The 23,105-nt window shown below is 35.4% G+C and overlaps 3 protein-coding genes across 3 annotated transcripts; all 3 read right to left on the reverse strand.

Annotated features, from left to right (window-relative positions):
• LOC125836553 (pyrroline-5-carboxylate reductase) lies at positions 1 to 8,144 on the reverse strand. Its single transcript, XM_049515735.1, has 8 exons — positions 7,959 to 8,144; positions 7,530 to 7,767; positions 6,451 to 6,499; positions 5,344 to 5,435; positions 3,609 to 3,681; positions 1,457 to 1,577; positions 1,146 to 1,251; positions 1 to 498 (listed from the first exon to the last, which is right to left on the reverse strand). The coding sequence occupies exons 2-8, from the start codon at positions 7,728 to 7,730 to the stop codon at positions 310 to 312; spliced, it is 831 nt and encodes a 276-aa protein (XP_049371692.1). The 5' UTR covers positions 7,731 to 7,767; positions 7,959 to 8,144; the 3' UTR covers positions 1 to 309.
• Positions 8,145 to 9,126: 982 nt separating this feature from the next.
• Positions 9,127 to 11,273, reverse strand: LOC125836550 (putative pentatricopeptide repeat-containing protein At3g47840). The gene has a single exon (XM_049515732.1). The coding sequence runs from the start codon at positions 11,271 to 11,273 to the stop codon at positions 9,156 to 9,158; it is 2,118 nt and encodes a 705-aa protein (XP_049371689.1). The 3' UTR covers positions 9,127 to 9,155.
• A 2,816-nt stretch (positions 11,274 to 14,089) lies between these two features.
• On the reverse strand, positions 14,090 to 16,360 carry LOC125836415 (uncharacterized). The gene is made up of 5 exons (XM_049515585.1): positions 15,877 to 16,360; positions 15,609 to 15,769; positions 15,034 to 15,432; positions 14,836 to 14,913; positions 14,090 to 14,704 (listed from the first exon to the last, which is right to left on the reverse strand). Exons 1-5 carry the CDS (start codon positions 16,358 to 16,360, stop codon positions 14,090 to 14,092), a joined length of 1,737 nt encoding a protein of 578 aa, XP_049371542.1.
• Between the last annotated feature and the right edge of the window lie 6,745 nt (positions 16,361 to 23,105).

A 23,105-nucleotide genomic window follows, 5' to 3' on the forward strand; every position in this document is an offset into this window, starting at 1 on the left:
TTTTCTTCTGCTCTGAAATAATTATAAATAATTGATAGTTCATTTATAACAAGCTTCTTGACTAGGTATAACATGCTAGCACAATATATTGTCTGCTAATAACTATAAATAATGTTTATTTATAGTGATTGTGCCACAGCCTCTTTGCTAAAATGTGGGCATGTAGGTCCAAAAAGTTTAACAGATACAGTGCTTTATTTTGGTCAAAAAGCTCTGCACCTTTCACTTTATAATTTAGCACTTGAAAACTCTGCTAGACATATATAGTAGCTTCCGGCTGGTTCTCCATGACCCTAAGAGATAATTAGATTAATTCTGAGAAAGCTCCTTACTTCGTTTAGCTGCAGCAACAACTGCATTCATCAAGAAGCCGCGAAATCCAGACTTTTCCAACTCGTGAATTCCAGCAATGGTTGTACCCCCAGGAGATGCAACATCATCTTTAAGTTGACCAGGATGCTTGCCCATACCGGAGACCATTGATGCTGCTCCTAGCACCTGCAACAGAGAATCAGTTGGTCATTCGACCAGGAGCAGTATGTTTGAGGGACATGCATGTTACTCACTTGAAGAAAAAAAGGAAAAGGAAGTCTCTTAACACGGGCATCATTAATGTGCAAGTCATATATATTTTAGCTCGAGTGAATCTTACACGGAGAACAAGAAAAGTTCAATGTAAGAAGAGTTGAAAAGATGACTTGCCCTTGTCAATAACAAAGGAGAAGACACTCAAAAGATGATCACAATTATGCCTAACTAAAATAAGCCACGATATAAACAATTGCTTTGTGAGGCATTGAAAAGGGACCTTAATTGATGTAACTTGCAAGTAGAAAGATGATACAAGTTAGTTCATTTCTTAAAAAAAATAACTGTACTTGTATAGCTAAGAGGGTGCAGGGTAAGTTAAAGAACATATAATATTATAGCCTAAGAAATGCAGATGATGGTAAGTAAACCCAGTCTTCGCGAACAACCACCTTGCCTCTTATAGAACAAATGAACCTTGACGTCGAAAAGGATCTCAGGCTGAATCAGCGGAGCAAAAGAACAATTTCACTGCTTTCACTATTTCAAACAACATAACCATACTAATATATAGCACGATAGAGTATGAATCAATTGGTGGATAACTGTGAACTTACGGTTTGAGAGGCTAGTCCAAGTGCAAGCTCCCTCGGTAAACCAGCAGCCACCCCTCCATCAGCCAATGCCTCTATTGCTAGAAAAACATAGGCTGGTCCACTACCACTGACATTTCAAGGAGAAATAATAGATGTTGTTAACAATGGTACTGTATTCCAACTTTGCATGAGCTCTGCTTGTCTTTGCAAAAGCAGTTCAAGAACTAAGATCCCCAAGTGGGCTCAACAAACAGCTAGTCACAGGCGCAGATTTTGGCATCAAATTATGTGATAATAAGTGTAGTTTTAGAAACATGAGAGAAGGAACATGCCTTAAACCTGTAACTGCATCAAACAGCTTCTCATCAGCTTTCCACACCTTACCAATAGCTCCAAATAACTGGGAAATTAATTCTCCATCTTCTGTTGTTGCCTTTTCCCCCAAAGTGATGACTATATGAAGACACTTAATTAGGACACTTAAATTGCAATAATTGATAACAACTCAGACAGTTAGGGATCGTTTGGTGTGAGGGATAAAAATAAATAGTGATGGGATAAATTTTTTGTATCTTGTTTGGTTGTCATGTTTGGGATAACTTATCCCACTATTTATATCATAGTGATGGGATAAGTTATCCCATATACATGGTGGGATAAGTTATCCCAGGATAACTTATCATGGAATAACTTCTTTCCAACCAAACGACCTCTATATTAGAATCAGCCAGAAAATTAAAATTGCTAGTGTCTCGGTAACTTACACCAGAGAAAAAAATTCAAGGTACAAGATCGACCATGAGAGATATTCATGTCACAAATATGTAAAGTTCCTCAGTAGTCAGTACTACAGCTGTGTGCAATTCATGTCACATTCATACACAAGTTTCCATTTACAGAAAGCGCAAACAGAATGCAAATCACAAGGATACATGTGCACTTATAGATACTCGGTGTATGCTATAAATGCATTGTATAATAAGCATATATAAACAGAAAAACTAACACCAAATTTACACTAGCATACCTATACGTGCACACACTAATACAGAAAAGAATACAACAAACATCCACATAGAAGTACATGTGTACACACACTTGCGCTTAGTTATCCACGTAAAATTGTGTCTTACACATAATAAAAATACGAGAATACATCCAAAATAAGAGACAATTTTTAGACATCTCGTCTTATACTCATAGTACGAATAAATTAAACCTTATCGTTTTCAAGATATTTGAATAAAAAAAGAGCTAAGTGACTTGGAGGTAATATCTTCTCCATAGCAGACCTGATTAGCACACTCCAACTATCCTTTTTCTCGACTTCAATCAGCTGAAGCATAATAATCCACTAAAGCATTGTGTCTTCGTTTATAAGCTTAAGTCAACTAGGTCATATTAGGTAAGATGGTGAGTGCAACATGTGAAGGTGTTCATGTCAACTACCATAATACCTTATTCTGACAACTCTTTTTTTTTTATGCAGTTTGAAGTAGGATCTGGAAGGACACAGGTAAAATTTCATGGAAACTATAATTGTCTAAATTTTGTCAATCCCATCATGAAATACCTCTAATGATGATAAAATCAGGAGGTAGAAGATAGAATTGCTTCAATACATATGGAACATAATTTGACCCAAAATCTGGATATGGATATTGTAAGAGCAGATTATTGCATCTGAATTCAGTTTTCTTTAGGGGTGGCAAAATCAAACCAACCCGCCCAACCCATTTAGGTTTGGGTTGGTTATTGACCTGCCCATTTGTTAGCTCAACCCATTAAAAATGGGTTGATATGTAACCCAAATTGATTTTTGAGAGATCTTGTCAAAATATTTTTAAAGTTTTTTTTTTTTTTGATTTTATATGTTATGTATAGTTATAATAGATTTTTTTTTATTAGATACTAAAAGCTTATAAAATAACAAATAAAGCTATTAAAACTTAGTAAAAATTGGGCGGGTTGGGTTATGACCCGTTTCCTAACTCATTTTGGTCCAAACAAATTTGGGTTGGGTTGGGTCTTGACCCGTTTATTGTCTTGATCCATCTTGATCTACACAAATTTAACCCAACCCGCCCAGTTGCCACCCCTAGTTTTCTTACATCTCAATTGTTTACTAATCTTCAAGGCTCCAAATAATTTCTCAACAATAAATCATGTTGCATAAATCATTCCATGTAGAACGGGGTATGCATGCCATGGGTGTGTGCTAGTGCAGATTCTACAAAAAAAATGCATGTACCTGCAATGGGAAACTTATTCAACTCCATAGGATTCTTACCCATAGCCAAATCAATGTCACATAAACAACAACTCAACAAGCATTTGTTATATCTATGTCCGAAGTCAGTCCTTAGATAAAACAAGAGCTTCTAGGTATAGGGAGAGAACTTCACTCAGGAATATTATATTTGACAGACTAAATCAAGTAAAACTGTAACAAGCTTCAAATATCAGTATTTATTTATCATTTACCAGTGGCGGCTTCACCAACAGCAGAGGGAGTGTTTGGCATCACCCTAATAAATCGGCCTTGACCTGCCCATTCCTTGAGAAGGGAGAAAAATAGAATATGCTTCAACAAAATGGGTAAGAAAATTGGAAAATTGAATCAGTAACAGACAAGATATGCATGCTTGCGTGCATCTTGTTTCAGTTTACACTCTACTCAGAGCAAATATAAAGGTAAGCATCAGTAGACATTAAGAGGCATGTCAAGCTTAGGCATGTGAGCTGATTGTCAATAAATTGAGTTGCCGATTTTACCTTTGTTTCTAGAAATTATGATTAAGCAAATAAAAGTTCTTTACTGAGCCAATTTCAAATTTCCCAATGTCAAATAAGCTTGATACCTTTGGGATCACAAGAAGAATATTCCATTGATTTGGAAAAAAGTGGAATGTTAGGTTGCAAGGAAGCAATTAGCTCAAAAGAAGGAAATCATAAGTTCAAGAAAAGAGAAATGATCCATCTTTCAACTATGTATGCTTTAGGTGATTGATAATCATGTATACTGCAAACCACAAAAGCACACTGTCGTACCCAAATGACACTACAGTGACTTGTCCTATGTTGCTTCACAAAACAAAAGACTATGCCTCCAGGGTTTTATTGGTGTGCTGTATGGAAGCAGAATATTATTTCAGAGGAATGTCACTCACAAAGAAAGAGGAAGTGACTAAACAGAAAGAGACAATCCCATGCATTTATCAAGCATGCAATAGCGTAAAATAAATTACAGAGAAAAGATTCTGAATGCTCATGATATAGGACAGAGGGAACAGAATTATTTTTTTACACTAATTTTAATTATTCTCTATTTAATCCAGAAGTCTTATTCTAGTAGTTCTATCATTATTTTCCTATGTTACATGACCCTTAATTTGCCTTGATCTAGCCGTGTCAAATGGATGTACATAGGTATGGACACTTAGATGCCTCAAGATTAGCAAAAACCACAGGTACCCAGTTAGATTGTCCTAAATTGGTTGGTCTCTTACCTGTCAAAAAGTTAAAAAATGGAATGTCGTCTCTTTAAATGGTCTTCGGCAATCCTCACATCATGATCTAGCTTGCGGGGTTGGGTTAGAGTCAAGGTCTATTTTCTTCACATGGTATGTGAACCTGGTCATTTCTATTCTTGGTTTACACTACTGAATCCTTATGCTAGGTTATTCACGCTCCAGTTAACTAGGCACAGGTGGGGTGTTATATTTTCCCGCATTGGTTGAGAAAGTGGTTGCTGTCTTCTTGATCGGTCGGGATAATCCTATGTAATAAACTAGCTTTTGTTTCTTCACATACGCGGTTAAGTATTTACTCATCAGTATATTTAGAACTATTATTTCTTTCAATAGTTTCTTGGTTGAGATACTCCTAAGAAGCACTAAATTGAGAAAAGAATGCTTAATAGTCCTAGTTAGTTTAGTTTAGAGTATTGCCATTATTTAAGCTTCCTACTTGTTATTTTACGGTGATTTGTGTGATTCTCAACAAGTTTTGTGATTTTCTTGATTTAAGAAAACAATACTTGTCACTCCCATGGTTTTAGATTTAACTGCCAGTAAATTGAAGAAATAATTTGGTAATCAAGTCACAAAGGCCTTATGAGTCAAAGCCAGCTCCTGAAACTATTGCCTCTACATTAAAAAGTTTGTTTTTGCTTGTTGAGGAATTTTACGTGCATCTCTTACACCATTTTCACACAAACCTGCAAATCCTTTAACTTAACACCAGCAGCAACTGACACCAAAAGCTTCTTCTCTGAAAGGATTGGCTTCAACTGTGACACCGCATTTTTAACTGCATTAAAAAAGTGAGTAGAACAGCAGAATCACCACCAATTTTCAAAGCATCCAATAAATATGAAAAAGCAAAAAATCTGACAATTGCAGTGTCTTTAGCCTAAAAATTTCCACAAGAGAAAGCAAAACAAAAGTATGTCAATCACTAAAATAATTACAAGTCAATATCAAAATAGTAAGGTTGGCGATATGAATCCTGTAAATAGACTTCTATTCAATACCTTTTTTTTGATAAGTGCAATTCTTTTTTAATAAGTGGAAAAGAGAGAGAATAGTACTTACCTAAAATGATCAAGGACCCTAAAACTAGAGGTTCTCTATATCTCACACTTACTCCTATTGACCTAATGTAACTGTAATAATTACTAAAGTTTAACCTCACCTAGATGAATCCATTGCTTCGATTGTGTTTTACTTTTAGCCAAATCCGCATCAACTCCGAGATATTGTGTCATTTAAAACAATTCTTATTTGTAATTAGTAAACCTGTAACAAGTTGTGGCAAGTTTGATTTTTTGGAATATAATACAAGACTGTTACCTTCTCAAAAAAAAAAAAACAATTCCCCCCATGTGATTTTTAGGTCTATCTTGTCCCTTAATAGCATCTCCAATCACCACAATGTTGCATCTAAAGATTTGTGCATTGTAAGTTTTAGACATTGTCATATCATCTCAAGCAATCTTTCCCATTTCATCCTCTATGTAGAGTCAAATGTTGCATTATGCAAAGATTATTTTTTTTATGCAGCCAATCAAACAATCCCTTTTTGCAATAGGTTGCTTACAACTTCATCTTATGGTTGCTTAGTTATGGCATCTAATTGAGGGACTATTATCATTCACATATTTAGCTGTAATTTTTCTCAAAATAAAAACTTTACGACTATCGAAACAAAACTTTTGCGGAAAAAATGGATTTAAAATTCTCCCACAAGTGTTGAAAGGGAAAACATAAGAAAGATCCTTTTTTTTGGAAACAGAAAGAGAGAAAGGAAAAGATTTGAACCATACCCACTTGAGGCTTCACAGAGAATATAATCACATCACTATCTTCAACCACCTGCTTTGACAAAAAAGAAGAAACATGTGAAATAAGAATTTTCAAGGAACCAATCAAAGGTTATAAGAGATACAAGGTGAGACAACTAGAGTCAGTCACTAAATCTCAGATTTGTAGATGTATCAAAAAGAACAAAAAAACAAAGAAAAGATAGTTAAGTTTTTAGAGAAAATGCGAATGCACACTCCATTTAGTGTTTTAATGTAAGAAAAATCCCTAGGAAAAGAAAAACAAAAACACATCATGTATGAGTCTATAAGAGTACAAAAAAAAGAAGAGTATACATAGTGATATTCCTACTATGAGATGACCATGAAGTGTTACTGACATAGCAATCGCTAAGCATTTGTTAACGCAGGTCTTAAAAGGTCAGTGTCTCTTTGCTTGACCAAAATTTGAGGTCAATCAGAATCTAAGAACTCTGCTTTGTATTATTCTTATTATTTTGTCTGAGAAAATGTCTCTCCTGACGTATTCAAGGGCACTTGTCTTGCATTACTCCAAGTGATAAATAATCAGTTAGTCCTAGCAATAAATGTTTCTTTTACCCATATTCTAACTCATCAAAATTAATAACTTTGTTGTCCTATTAATAAATAATCTACAAGAAGATTCTTGAAAACATAAATAACTTGAACCATTTATCAATCAAACCAATTTTCATCAATTCGGGAATTAAAAAACATATGATCAAATCAAGATTGTCTGGCACTTAAGAAAGAGGCGTCGATCAAAATAAAATAAGGCTTACTATGCATTTTTTTTCTTCTTATAACTCTCGGATGCAACTGATATATCAAAAGATAGAGAACCTTACCAATAGTATGATTCTCTACAAATGTCACCCAATTATCTTAACAGTAGTTTCATGGGTACACCTGAAACTAACTACGAAACTTCCATACATACAGGAATAAGAGAGATTGATAAAGTAGAAACTTATGATCACCAAAAAGCAAAAACATCCCACTGAGTGTACATTAAAAGTAAATTAAAGTGGGCATTTAAGATTGAAAATGTATAAGCTTACCTGAGTATTATTATCAAATACAGTAACCCCAATAGACTCAAAAGCAGTACGTCGAGCTGATCCAGAATGGGCTGTTCGAATACGAGAAGCAGGCAATATCCCAGATTTAACCACACCTCTAGCTATGCTTTCAGCCATTTTTCCAGCTCCTATAAAGCCCACCTTGTATGAATCCGTTGGAATCGGACAAACATTCGCCATTTGGAAACTATGTAACAGTAAAGATACAACTTCTCTTCTGAAAACAACAAAAAATTAAAAAAAATGGAAAAAACAAGTCAAAAATTCATTGAAGCGTTTCATCAAACACCTGGAATGCAAAACAGATTTCCCAAATCCAGAAGCGTAAGATTAATGATCCAATTGAAACCCAGAGTTAGAAACAGGAAAAAGATTCAGAAATCAGGAGAATAAGCGAAGGTGACAGACCTGAAATCAGTGAAGGAGGCAAGACAAGGGGTAGCTGATATTGTGTTTTAATGCATTACTCTTCTTCCTATTTATTAAACTAAATTTTACTTTGTTAAGCGACTGTTTAGGCCTTAATACTCGGCACAAATTTGCAATTTTAGGTCTATATACTAAGTACTATTTTAAACGAAATTTAAGTTAAATACATCATCGTCATATCTAACTGATAAAATTATTATCGTATGATCTTGATATTCATGAAAATTGTCTTTTATATAAATACTAGATAATGTTACGTACAATACACGGCTATCTTTGTGATAGCTTATATAATATTTGTCATTTACGATTTAAAATTCAAATGATTCTCTTAATCAATTAACACGTCTCAAATTGGGGTTGAATACATAAATATTTTTATATATCCGTTTGGTTCAGTTCTAGCTATTTAAAACTAGAATATCTGTCCATCTCACACTTGTCTCTTTGATATTAGACAAAGACAAAATAAAACTTAGGACCACATGTTCTCAAACTAATATTTGTCAATTGTTTTATCATATTTTATAACATATATGAAGTTGCTAACGTTTAATCCTTTCACATCAGTTTTTTAACTAATATCCTTAGATTAAAAAGTACACTTATATACAAAAAGTAAAAGACAATCAAAGTCCTAAGGTTTCAGCAATTCTGGTTAAACATCAAATTATGATCACCAACTTTATCAAAACACACCTTAATTAGTATCTGGTTGAGTTTGGTGTACACTGTACACTATTTTTTTGTGTGTGTTGAAAATGGTGTCAAATGATACTCCATTTGTATAATTTGAAAAATTAAGAGATAAAGGGTCAAAACCATATCTGTTATATCACTTTTTTTAGTTTCTCACTTTGAACTATCAACTATTTATCAAAACATGCCTCAAAATTAATGAATCAGCTGTGGACAAATATTTTTAGGCAAATTAAGTTGTCACACGCTTTTTGGCATATTCAAACACTTGGTCTAGTTAGGTTCGAGGTATGTTTGATTAGTACTTGGTGATCGTTCAGGTAGAAAACGCAAATACTTGATAGTTCAAATATGAAACTCGCAAAAAAGTGATACTTCAGATGTGATTTTTCCATTATGTCATTTTCAATGGATGAAGTTGAAACAAAGAAACAGAGCTGCTTGTGGAAATAAGCAAGGGGTTATTTTAAGTTTTGGCTACTCCAAAAGAGAAACAATATTCTGAAAAGAAGATTCTGCTTTTGAGGATATCAGATCCAATATATCATAAATATCTTCATTTTGTGAATGTTTTTTGTCCCCAGCAACGAATGCAGAAACTTGATCCTTGACCTTAATCCAAGACCATCCAGGCTCCTTTGTGACGCCTTTCAATCTCATCAACTTCCTCAGTTCTGCTACTTCACCCCACTTCCCCTTTGATGCATACATGTTTGACAAAGTAGTGTGAGTCACAGCACAATTTGGAGCAAGTTTAAGAATTTGCTCAGCCGCACGGCTTCCACATTCAACATTACCATGTAGCCTGCAGCCTCTAAGCAAGATTGACCAAGCAACATCATCCTTTTCAAATGGCATATTCTTGATCATGTTCTCAGCATCAGTTATTCGTCCAGCACGACAGAGAAGATCAATCATACAACCATAATGTTCCTTTGAATAACTTATTTTGTACTCCTCTTTCATCAATCTAAAATAGTGAAAAGCTAGATCAACAAGGCCAGCATGACTACAAGCGATTAGAACACCAACGAAGGTCACAGAATCTGGTCTTAGACCAGCATAACGAATTCTTTCAAATAAACTTATAGCATCTTGGCTGTATCCATGTTCAGCATACCCATGAATCATGGCTGTCCATGATACAACGTCATTATTTTGTGCTGAATTAAATATCTTTGAGGCTTCTACAATACTTCCACATTTTGAATACATGTTGATCAAAGCACTCAGTACTAAAGGCGTATGATCTAATCCAATGATAAGAACATGAGCATGAAGTTGCTTCCCCTGGTCAAGGATTGCCGTACTACCACATGCACTAAGTACACTTGCAAGAGCAAATTCCGTTGGCTTTGGTCCTTCCTTTCTCATCCATGTTAGCAGCTCGAAAGCTTCCTCACCACAACCAGCCTGAGCATATCCAGCAATAATTGTGCTCCAAGAAACAATGTCTCTTCTACTCATTTCATGAAATATAAGTGAGGCCGAATCCAACTTCCCACATTTGGAGTACATTGTGACAATTGAATTTGACACAGACAGAGAATCAAGAAAACCTACACGTAAAACATTTGCATGCAGCTGTACACCCCAGTGTAGTTTCGAAAGATTGGCACAAGCAGCAACAACTGCAGCAAATGTATATTCATTAGGAGTCACATTAGACTCTATCATTCTCAAGAATGCTTGTATACCATATTGGTCTTGACCAATTTGAACATATGTTGTGATTACTGTAGTCCACGAGACAACATCTCGCGACTTCATTCTTCTAAATAAACACATACCATAATTTACTTTCCCACATTTATTGTACATTGTAGCAAGACTATTAGCCACATAAGAGCTCACATCCAAGCCTTTCTTCACTATCCTAGTATGCATTTCCCTCCCGTAATTCAAACACCCAATATCAGCACACGCTTTTAACACAATCGCATAAGCATACGAATCACATTCTACACCATCTCTCCACATTTCAGAGAAATACACCAACCCTTCCTCATTGTAACCTGCTCGGACAAGCCCAGTTATAACAGCGGTCCAAGAAACTACATTCCTAAGAGGCATTTCATCAAAAACTCCACAACCCTCAATCACTTTACCAGCTTTCATGTACATGTCAACAAGTGAACTACCCACAAAAACAGAACTAACAAAATTAGCTTTCATTGAATACCCATGTAATAACTCACCACACTTCAAATTCACACTTAGCCCACATGCCTTCACCGCGAGGCTAAGAGCAAAAGGGTCCATTTTGATAGTAGGATCACGCCGCATTTCTAAGAATAAAGACAATGCTTGTAATGAACTAGAGTCATTGACGTAACCAGAAATCATATTTGTCCATGTGACCTCATCCCTTTGAGTCATTTTGTCAAACATCTGGCGTGCATCTTCTAACTGACCATTTTTAACCAATTCCTTCAACTGGGAATTAATCGCTAGCATGTTTATTGGAGGAAATTCATGGTATTCCTGCATTAAATGATAGCTTCTGTTCTCCATAGCCAAAAAGTCTCCCCATCCAGCATAGGCAAATCTTGATGTTGCATAAAGTCTTTGAAGACGAAGCCTGATTGATATCATACCACTTCAGAACTAGCTATTTAACTCTGCCTACGGTTAGACACGTGATTTTTGACCAAATTTGAATTTTTAGTGCTTAAAAATTGGGGTGTGACACTTCCAGCAACCAAAATTAGCTATGTTAACTCTACCTACAGCTTTTGCTAAGCTCTAATGGCAGATTTATACTCGGCATGTTTTATTGTAGAATTTGAAAAAAAAAAATCTTGTTTTTAAAGTGAAAAAAGATATTTGATAATTGATTTAGTTGTATTTGTTCATGAATTAAGTAAAATTGAAAAAAGTGAAAAATAACTTTGAAGTTGTTATTTGAAATTTTATGACCAAACACATAAGTTCATGTTTAACTCCAAAAAAAAATAAAAAAATTTCATGATCAAACACGTTCTCATAAGGTGGGATTAATTAGTTTCCGAATTAAAATTTGCTAGTGACTAAATTGTGACGTAGTGTCATACTTTTATAAGTTCTCATGGTTTTAGTATGTTCGGTACAAAGAGAAATATTTTTAATAAAAATAATTCAAAAAAATAAGTAAAGTTTTTGTTTTAACTTTTTATATTTGGTAGTAAAAAGAAAATATTGAACATTTAGATATAATTTGATCAAATACTATAACACCGACTTTGATCCAAGACACAACTCCCAACTCCAATTTAGGGTCCAATTCCCGATTCCGACTTGAGACCCGACAAGTAAAAGCAAATGGAGGAAGTAAATGTTTGCGTGTTATAGTGTTTATAGTTTTTTGAAACTCTTCCATGAATCAAAATATCAAACTGTAAATTGAAAGTTTCCATGTTTGAAATCAGAGTTCAATGTACATCAAAATACAGTAAGTACAAACTGCGACTCTCCATCTTTTCAGCCTTACTCAGTTATTTCAATTTGAAAATTAAGCAGTACTAAGAAAAAAACGGTGTACTTCTTTAATATTAAAGAAAAGTATTGAAAGTACTCTTGGATTAGGTTCAAATTATTAGTTTTGTTCCTAAATTATTGACCGTCCAAAAATAAAACTCTTCTATCGGACTAAGTAAAACTTAGGTACACCTTCGATCTGGCACATGACATAGCAAGTAGTCTCAAACTCTCGTAGGAGTATGTGATTCTTAATAAAAAACTGAGAGAAGTGTTGAAAATGTCCCTACACTCGAAGAGAATTTAGGGGTGTATTTCACTTATGTTATAACATCAAGGGTTATTTAAGTTCAGTTAATCAAGTAAATGAGTGTGTTTTAAGACTGTCAATAGTTCAACAATGAAACTAATAATTCGGGCTGAATTTAAGAGTGTTTTCTCTTAATGTTAAGGTTATCATTGAAAACAATTGTGAACTTTAGTCTTAAAAGTCAGAAATAATAAATTGGGATATTTTTTTTGAGCTAAACAACCATTGAAATGAGATGAAAAAAAGTAAGCCCAAATAAGTATTTGGGTACAATTTTCTCTCTTTCTTTCTCACCATCTTTACTGAAAACCTGGTGTAATAAAATTAACTCTCCATCAACCAACAACTAGTATTTGCTTCTGCATAAAAAAAATGTCAAAGTAGATTAATTAGCATTATATCCTTAACCATCCCCATTAATTACAAATGCTAAAAATTGCTAAAAGATGTAGCTGGCAAAACATTTTTTTTTTAGTGTGAATAAATCTAAAACAATCTTATACTTTGACAATTTTAACTCTTAGGGACCTCAAAATCCCTCTATATAAACACCTTATTAGTGTAAGCAAATTTATATAATTTACTCTTAAGAAAAGAAATGAAAATGACTTGTCTCAAGTTGATTACTTTGCTTTGTTTAATTAACTTTTCTAGTGCTGTGAGAATGCTTAGAGAGGAAAATGATGATTTATTTAAGGAGGAAAATGATGCAACAACTCCTGCTACTCCAAATATCGGAGGATTTCCGTTTCCATTTCCATTTCCATTTCCAGGTGGAATTCCGAATATCGGTTTCAATATCCCGAATTTTAATATTCCTGGATTTGATATTCCTGGTCTGGGTACGGGTACTGGTGTTACTGATCCATTTAATTTCCCAATCCCTGGAGTTCCTACTGTTGGTGTTCCAGTCCCTGGAGTTCCTGAAGTTGCTGCTCCAGGCCCTGATGTTGCTGGTTCACCTCCAGTTTAATTTATGCTTATTAATTAGGATCTTATGTTTTAAAAAAATATAAATGAAATGAAGGTGTAGTTTTATAAAGCCATAGGCTCAAATGAATTATTTCTTGTCCTGTTTTGGATGTAATTGATTATAATTACTCAAATGAAATGGGAAATGGCGTATATATCAAGTTAAAAAGAAATCGTACTCTTGATATTATTTCTTGTTTTTACCCGTTTTACTAGCTTCCTTGTGATATACTTTTAATATTTCGTTATTGACTAATCTAAATTTGCATTGCCTACGACTCATTAATGGAGAAAACACTCTTGTAGGGTGGATGGAAGACAATTTTGTGTTTTATGATTTAGTGTCGAGACTCGAGACAAGTATCATGATTCTGTAGGATTTTACCAGTTACTATACTATGAAGCATAAACATGATGGAATGGAATTGCTTTTGCAATATGCAACACCACTAGCCAAAGATATACTAAGAATTTCATAATAAATCTAATCAAACACTTGAAAATAGCATTGATGGAGAAATTCGCTCAAGTTTCAAGCACAAACATTACAATTAGGAATAAGGCACCGCCAAGAATCCTGATTCTCTGATTACATAATAATGTAAAATGTTGTTGCGCGTTATTTTACTAACGAAGAAGACACTCCTCTGTGCAACTGTTATCTGTAATGTAGTTAATACAGCTTGTACTTTCCTGGTCGAAAAAGAAACTTGGACCAATATGTTGATTTTGCCACATCAAACCATAGTTTATATTGGAAACACCCAAATAAAGCTACAGGAATACAAGCACAAGCAGCAATGAGCTTTGGCTCCCAATTCGTATGATTACTATAGACCAAAAAGAAGGTTGATGTAAAAGCCAATAGCATGCTAACTATCGAGACAAAAAGTGCCGTGAGTCCGAACAATAACTTTGCAGGCAATGACACAAGAAAATCATCTTCAGCATAGCGAGATGTCAGAATGGACAAGAACATAATGATGGAAATGATTGAGCTGAATAGTGCCACCGCATCTGATATGACGAAGACCCTAAATGCATTTAATTTTAGTAATATTGGAATTCCATTATCACCGTTATTACCGCCTGGCACGGTAAAGCCTGCAGCAAACACCATCGTGGCGATCAAAGTTGCAACAATCATACAAGAATTTGCCGTGTCTTTCATCCACCTTTCCCCTTCTTTTAGCAATAGGTTATGCTCTTCCGTGAATACTTCCCTAGGGGTTTTCCCAGCTTTGTTTTTGATCTTCTGGAGTGAAGGTGGTAAAAGTTTCTCCACTTCCTATCAAATTAGTAATTATCATTCAGCAAACACAAATTTTTAATTCATTATGAAAACGCGACTTTAATTCATACTGAACAAATAAAATGACAGAGATATGAAATGCAACAAGATGTGTTTCCATCTCTCACCTTAAACCACAATATCTCTTTTTGCATCTGAAGTGCTGCTCCAGAATCCCTGAGAAACGATGACGGCATAATCTTCTCCTGTCGACCAGCTCATTAATAATTAACCCAAACACCGATCGAGAATACAATAATATTTCCTCTTAAATTGGAATAGGTATCTGAAGTAACATGTATTGTTGAAAAAGAGAGAGGAAATACCTTATCATGTAAGTTCGAATATCCTAACTTCCCAGCCAAATGCAGCATGTTATTGCCATTAGTATCATTTTTTTGAAGAAGAAAGTTTTTCATTCCTCCTGTTTGGTGTATAAGACTGAATACTTTTTCCTGTCTATGAAAAACTGCATAATGGAAAATGGACCACTCTCGGTAACAGTCCAATATGAGACGAGGATGATTGTAAATAACCACAGCTAAAAACTCTACATTTCCTGCTGTTGCAGCATAATGGAGCAATTTTTCTCTTCTTACTAGCTCCAATAGCTTATTCTCTCCACTTCTTTCACACTCTGCCCAGAGCTCCTCAAGTAGTAGACCACCTTGTTTCTTCAGTATATATCTTTCCCCTGAAAAACTTAGCAATTTCAGCACTACAAGCTAAGCTGCTGATGATCGATATTAAGCTTGTCTTGTCATACAAAATAGAGGGAGACATTGATATTAATTATTACAACTTTCTTGGAATTAATTAAGACAATACGTAATTAAATCTTACATGTAATGAATCGGCTCCTGGCCATGGAAGTCGCGCTAATAAACTTTCTCCACAGTACTAGTGGAGAATTATAAGGTCCTTCAATGGATCTCTTCAACTTTCCTTGTTGGTTACTGATAACTAAGGACTTGTGAGATAATATGTAGAAGACACCAAGATTTCCTTGTAACATTTGAGTGGTTAATTTTCTGTCCTTGTTGAATATTTTTAATGCTACATCTACAAGAAAAAAAGTCGTACATACGTAGGTATTGAAAATTAGTAGAAATAATGCAAATCATAGTTCAGCTTGTTGATTAAAGTATCATGTGATTGTGCTTACGTACCGTACATCTCATTGTGGGTAGTGATCTCAAGAAGTGATAATCGTTCTGTTTGGTTTAGCATAGCAAGATTTGTGACCTCAAAAAGGTATGATACCATAGCTTTATGCCCATAAATAGCTGCCACACCGATTGGAAATATTGCACTGCCGGCAGAATCCATACCATGGATGTTTGGTAGATTGTTATTCCTTTCCCTCATTGCTTTAACAATTTCAATGAACCCTGAATTTACTGCAAAACTAAATGCCGTATTCCCATTATTAGTTTTCAGTTCAAAGTCATCTGGTTCCTTCAGAGTCATTAGCTTTAGCACAAATCCGGTGCTTCCTGCTAATATTGCAATTTGAAGTAGTGTTTCACCAAATTCCGATATCTTTTGACGAACCAAACTTGGATCCTTTCTTAAAATTACTTCAGCAACACTCCACTTATCTTTCATAGCAGCCAGATCAAGAATTCTATATACATTATCTTCATCATTCATTTTCCTTTCATCTGCATATTAATTAAGTTTCAAACCATGCATTATTAATAATGTCACTTCACTAATCATATAAACGCCAGCCACATGACACAAAGTTTACTTACATGAGAGAAAAGACTTGTCCTTGTGGATGATTATAGAGAAATAGGGAGATTTCCTATGGAAGTTCCTAAAGTTTTTAAGATTTGCATGGAATTATCCTTCCAATTTTCTAGTATTGTAAAAGATTCTAGAGAGAGGCCACTATTTTGTAAATATCTAGAGACCTATGTAACAATTATTATTTACACTTTAGCCCCTAAGTTACTAGTATAAACAGAGGCCATCCATTTGTAAAATCAAATGAAAAAATCAACAAAGTTCTCTACAACACAATTCTTCTTAGCAATCCTCTTGTGTTCACACTTTCATTCTCTTAGCGATTCCTAGAATTTTAGGCTGGCTGGCTTAAAATTTTGTTATTTTTCATTTTCGATTGTCATTCATAATCATTAACAATCGTAGTCAAATAACATTTTGTATTTAGATATGAATTATTTTTAGGAGAAAAAAAGTTAAATTATTCAACTACAAAATTTAAGTTGTTGCTATTTGACACATGGCATATTTTGTGACGAATTTTTTTGTCACAAAGTCACAAGTTGATTAGAGACAATAAAGTGATTGTTACTAATTGTTTTTATTATTAGTGACGAAAACTAATGTCACAGTTAAATATACAATTTCGTGACTAAAGCTTACGTCATTTAAAAATATATTTTTGTGATGAAATTTTCCAGAGTCTAAATTTTAGATTATTTTAAGACAAAAAATAATTTTGTCACAAATAAAATTAATTATTAGTGGCAAAATAATATGTCACTGATAACTTAAAATTTGCGGCTGATGTTACTCAATAAATGGCGCCAACTCATTTTTGGTGGGAAACTTTAGGAGACAAAATTTTAGTTACGAAATTTTGTGTTTCGTCACTAAAGTATGACTTGTGTATTTAAACACGAAATATAAATTTTGTCACAAATAATTAGTGACAAATTTTGTGTCGTGGCTAATAACTTCATAGGTAAATATCATATTTATTGTAGTGGTCACAAGAGTAGAATAATATGTAACATCTCACAATTTGAAATAGCTAGGAAGAAACTAAGAATTGCAAATAGTCATTTTTGGAAAGAATGAAAATCTGGAAATTTTGTTAAGTTAGAATAAGTTGAGTTTTGGTCAACTTCAAATGGCCATAACTTCTAGCTCATAATGGGTTGGGTGTACTTCCAGATATGGTAAGAAAGCTCTTGGAATGATCTTTCCAACGTTGCTAGTTTGCGCGATTCCGAGTTCGTATGAGAGAGTTATGCCCTTTGGAAGTTGGGTTGTTTGAATAAGGAAAGTCTAAAATCGGATTTTAGAAGGGTAGTTTGGTCTTTTCCTTACCCTTTTATTTTAATTCATTTTTGGTAATTACTTAGGGGTCTAAACTGAACTTAGTCAGTTTACGCTTCTGGAAAAAAGAGTTAGGGTTTTGAGAGAAGAGAAAAAAAAGAGAAAATAAGAGGAGAAAGGAGAAGAGAAGCAAGATTCGTCAAGATCGTCGAGTTTGGCCTGTGGATTTCTTCAAGGGGTGATCTCTACGAGGTGTGTGAGATCACATAGCATTGGGTTAGTTCACCCACGCGCCGACCATGATTCAATTCAGCAAATTTAAGTCTTTGAAAGTTTAGAAATTGAGTTCTTGATGAACATTGTTGAAGGTTTTGTTTGAATTCTTATGGGTTGTGTTGTCGAAGTTTCTTGCGCTTTGATTCATGTTTTTCGGGTGTAATTTCGGTTTGAATCTACCATATATTGAGAGTATAAATGATTCTAAGTGTTTGGGGAAAGAACTAAGTGAAATTAGAGGGTTTAGAGTTGAAAAATGAAGAAGAAAATTTGGGATTTTCTGGGGAAGGGGCTGGGGCACCGCGCCTCTTAATGCGCCCCAAAACAATCTCTGAATGTGGGTCTCTGGGGCAACGTGCCAGCCCGAGCGCCCCAACTTGTTCTCTGAATCTTGAGGCCACCACCCTCTCAAAGCGGCAGGGACGCCAGTTCTCCTCATTCGTTTCCCACATTTTCGTACTTGTTCCTTTGCAATGTACCTATGTTTTCTAGTTGATTCCAACACTCTAAGGTACATCTAAACATCATGAAATCATCCATAAACATGAGATCATGAACCTTGAATCCATAATCCAATTCAAGGAAAGTTAAGATCAAAGTCAAGAGAAGTAAGAGTCAAGTTAAGGAAGTTCTTGGAGTTTTTCAAAAGTCTTTTCCAAATGTTTTAACTTTGTTTTAAGACTTAAAGTTCAAGTTGAGTAAAGATTAAAGAGTAAAGTTTGAAGTTTATTTCTTCAAAAGAGTATATCGGGACTATGTATCCCAAAGAGTAAAATGTTTTCACATTTAAACAAGAAAGGAAACTTTGATTTCCAAAGAGCCTTTGAACTAGTTTTCAGAAAAGAGAAATCGCTTTCTAAATGAAGCAAAAGAGGAAACTATGATTTCCAAGATAGCCTTTGAGCTAAGTTTTTGAGCAATTATCTCAAATCACAGAAAGAAGTATGTTTTTAAACATAAGAGCTAATATCACATTTTTGGGAGTAGTATTGAGCACCGATATGGGGGAGAGTTTTGACAACTCACATCCCCTATAAACCATGTAGTCATCATGGGTAGAAAAAGGTCATACTTTTTAGATGATTCCTTTAGTACTTTTTAGCATAGACTAGTGTATCCACTTAGTAGTTCAGGTTCTATTCCCTCGGCAAGGTATAGGATGGCCATGGCACAATGAGGCAAAACGTTGTATCATCACAATAGCCTTTACGTGATGGTTATTAGTTAGAGAAACTCCTACAAAAGTAATTGTATTCTTAAATACACAGTTTATTTGTATTTTTACATACATCAGAGTTATATGTATCTTTGCATACACACATAGTTGACATCATGTTTTAAACAACTTTTCTTTATATTACACTTGTTTTACACTGCTTTATATTGAAATGAGTTCAGTTATGTTGAGTTGAGTTGAGCCAGGTAAATTCTTCAGATTCTTTTCAAGCCTATGTTGTGTTTAGCATTCTAAGTCGCATACTCGTACATTAAATGTACTGATGCCAGTTGGCATGCATCTTATTATGATGCAGACACATGTAACTAGGATCGGCATCCAGTGCATCATTGATCCATGGAGCACTCCAGAGTCAGTTGGTGAGCCTCATTGCATTCCGGATGACTCTTTTTTATTTCTTTCAGTTATTTTATTAGTTCATTAGGATGTCGTGGGGTTTGTCCTGACATCCATCTCAGTTGTTTTAGAGGCTTCATAGACAGTCAGATGTTAGTTCTTTATTCTTTTCATTGTCATTATCTTATGTTAAGGCTTGAGTTTGCCTTAATGGCCAGTTAAATGTTCCTTTATAACATTCCATTTTATTACATAGACTTGTCTTTGTTGAATTAAGTCTTCCGTTGAATAAGTAAGCCAGACCAAGGGTTCGCTTGAGGCCAACAATAGTTCTCGAGTGCCAGTCCCGCCAGGGTGTAGGCTCGGGGCATGACAAACTTGGTATCAGAGCACAGAGTTCAAGAGTCCTAGAGAGTCTATGAAGTCGTGTCTGTAGAGTCCTAGTTATCGGTGTGAAGCGTGCTACATCTATAATTATGAGGCTGCAACATTTAGGAAATATCTCACTTCTTTTATATTCATTTCGTACGATAGAGTTAATCTCTATAAAATTTCTTTCTACTCGTGCTTACGCATAACCAATTTTGAGCTGGCCTATGGTCGAGAGTGCCTTCATGAGGCGTTTCTTTCCTCTTGAGCTAAGAGAAGCAAAGAGATGGTTGCCGACATAAGGAGCATGATGAGTTTATTCGTTGTTGGGTTGCCTCGTCTATCAAATAAGAAAAGTAAGGCAACCATGCTAATAGGTGACATGGGCATAACTAGGCTGATGATCCATGTGCAACAAGTTGAGGAGGACAAACTAAGGGCTAGGGAAGAGTTTAAGAACAAGAGAGTTAAGACATCTGGGAATAAATTCAGGCAGCAAAAGAGTAATGTGAGCTGGTCTTCTTTCTAGCATAAGCAGAAAGGACCTGCTCCATCATCTGCTAGTGCACCTGCACCAAGGAACGAATATGAGTACAATAGTCAGAATTCTCAAAACTTCAGAGCTAAACATGCGTATTCGCAAGGTAGTAAGGCACAAGGGAGTACTAAGACTCTTGCATGTGCTAAGTGTGGTAAGAGCCACTCAGGGGTGTGTCGTGATGACTCCACCAGTTGCTTCAAGTGTGGCCAGAACGGTCATTTATGAGAGAGTGTCCTAAGAGCAGACAAAGTAATGGTAATGGGGGAATTAGAGCCCAGACTTCTTCAGTTTCTCCACCAGATAGAGCTGCATTAAGATGAGCTAATTCAGGGGCAGACGGAGGAGGAAACCGTATGTAAGTTATCACTAGTAGCCAAGAGCAAGAGGACTCGCCAGATGTTGTCACTAGTATGATCGAAGTCTTCAATTTTGATGTTCTTCCTGAGTAACTTCTTGAGTCATTCAGTGTTTCTACACCTGATGGTGAGTCTATTCTAGCAGAAAGAGTCTATCGTGATTGTTCCGCTTTCGTCAATCACAAGAGTACCATGGCTGATTTAGTTGAGTTAGACATGGTAGATTTTGATGTCATTCTAGGTATGGACTGGCTTCTTTCTTGTTATGCATCAATAGATTGTAGAACTCGAATAGTCAAGTTCCAGTTTCCAATGAACCAATCATAGAGTTGAAGAGCAGTTTAGCAGTGCCTAAGGGTCATTTTATTTCATACCTTTAGGAGAGAAAATTAGTTTCCAAAGGGTGTGTCTATCACTTAGTCCGAGTTAATGACTCTAGTGTTGAGATACCTCCTATCCAGTAAGTTTTAGTAGTAAAAAAGTTTCTATAAGTCTTTCCAGATGATCTTCCCAGAGTTCCTCCTTAGTGAGAAATAGACTTCGGTATATATATTTTTCCCGATACTCGTCCTATATCTATTCTGTCATACAGAATAGCACCAGCAGAGTTGAAAGAGCTTAAAGAACAGTTGAAAGACCACCTTGATAAGGACTTTATTCGACCAAGTATCTCACCTTGGGGTGCTCCGGTCCCATTTGTGAGAAAGAAAATGGTTTTCTTAGGATGTGTATAGATTTCCGTCGGTTGAACAAGGTTACCATCAAGAATAAGTATCATCTTCTGAGAATTGATGATCTTTTTTATCAGGTTCAAGGTGCTACTTGGATAGCCCTGAGATCAGGCTACCATCAGTTAAGAGTAAGGGAATGTGATATTCCAAAGACAGCTTTCAAGACCCGTTATGGTCATTATGATTTCTTAGTTATGTCCTCTGGTTTGACCAATGCGCCTGCAGCATTCATGGACCTTATGAATAGAGTATTCAAGCCTTACTTAGATATGTTTGTTATCATATTCATTGATGACATTCCAATCTTTTCGAGGAATGAAGAAGATCATGCGAGTCCATCTCAAAATAGTTCTCCCAAACTCTAAAGGATAGAGAGTTGTATGCTAAGGATAGAGAGTTGTATGCTAAGTTCTCTAAATGTGAGTTTTGTCTTGAGTCTGTTGCGTTCTTAGGCCAAAATAGTTTCCGGTGATGGAATTAGAGTTGATACCCAAAAGATAGAGGTAGTGCCAAAGTTAGCCTAGATGGTTTGGTTGTCTATTATAGATGGTTCTTAGAGGGGTACTCATCTATTTCGTCTCCTTTGACCAAGTTAACTCAGAAACACTGAAGTTTCAATGGTCTGAAGCTTGTGAGAAAAACATTCAGAAATTGAAATAGAGGTTGACTACTGCCCCCAATTTTGACCTTATCGGAAGGTACTCAAGGTTTTTATGGTGTATTGTGATGCATCTAGAGTTGGTTTGGGTGTGTATTAATGCAGAATGGCAAGGTTATAACCTATGCCTCCAGATAGTTGAAAAGTTCATGAGAAGAATTACCCAACCCATGACTTAGAGTTGGCTGCCGTAGAATTTGCTTTGAAGATATGACGTCATTATTAGTATGTTGTTCATGTTGTTGTATTCACTGATCACAAGAGTCTTTAGTATGTGTTCACTCAGAAAGAGCTTAATCTTAGACAAAGAAGGTGGTTGGAAATACTCAACGATTATGACATGAGTATTATTTATCACCCAGTAAGGCTAATGTGGTTGCTGATGTTTTAAGTAGGTTGTCTATGGGTAGTACCGCCTATGTTGAGGAATAAAATAGAGAGTTAGCGAAAGATATGCATAGACTTGCACGCTTAGAGGTCCGACTGATGGTTTCACAGAAGGAGGAGTAGGGTGATGAATCTTCATTAGTGTCAGAAGTGAAAGAAAAGCAAGACCAAGATCTCATTTTGCTTGAATTGAAGGCAAATGTTCATAAGCAAAAAGTATTAGCTTTTGAACAAGGGGGAGATGGATATTGAGATATCAAGGTAGATTGTGTGTATACCAATAGTGGATGGACTCCAAGGAGGATCATGGAGATGCTCATAGCTCCAGATATTCCATTCATCTGGGTTCCACAAAGATGCATCGCGATTTGAGAAGGTTATTGTGGAGTAGTATGAAGAAGGCATTGCAGAATTTGTTGCTAAGTGCCCAAATTGCCAACAAGTTAAAGTAGAGCACCAAAGGCCCGGTGGTTT

Source organism: Solanum verrucosum, unplaced genomic scaffold (genome assembly GCF_900185275.1).
Source record: "Solanum verrucosum unplaced genomic scaffold, falcon-dt-bn FXZP01000278.1, whole genome shotgun sequence".
Classification (NCBI taxonomy): Eukaryota; Viridiplantae; Streptophyta; class Magnoliopsida; order Solanales; family Solanaceae; genus Solanum; species Solanum verrucosum.

Coding starts and splice junctions, on each gene's coding strand:
- LOC125836553 (XM_049515735.1), bottom strand. CDS start 7,730: ATGGCGAATGTTTGTCCGATTCCAACGGATTCATACAAGGTGGGCTTT. Junction 1,578..3,608: donor TGTTGGTGAAGCCGCCACTG/GTAAATGATAAA, acceptor GTCTTCATATAG/TCATCACTTTGGGGGAAAAG. Junction 1,252..1,456: donor GATGCAGTTACAGGTTTAAG/GCATGTTCCTTC, acceptor TTGAAATGTCAG/TGGTAGTGGACCAGCCTATG.
- LOC125836415 (XM_049515585.1), bottom strand. CDS start 16,360: ATGAATGATGAAGATAATGTATATAGAATTCTTGATCTGGCTGCTATG. Junction 15,433..15,608: donor GACCTTATAATTCTCCACTA/GTACTGTGGAGA, acceptor TCAGCAGCTTAG/CTTGTAGTGCTGAAATTGCT. Junction 14,914..15,033: donor ATTCGAACTTACATGATAAG/GTATTTCCTCTC, acceptor GCTGGTCGACAG/GAGAAGATTATGCCGTCATC.
- LOC125836550 (XM_049515732.1), bottom strand. CDS start 11,273: ATGATATCAATCAGGCTTCGTCTTCAAAGACTTTATGCAACATCAAGA.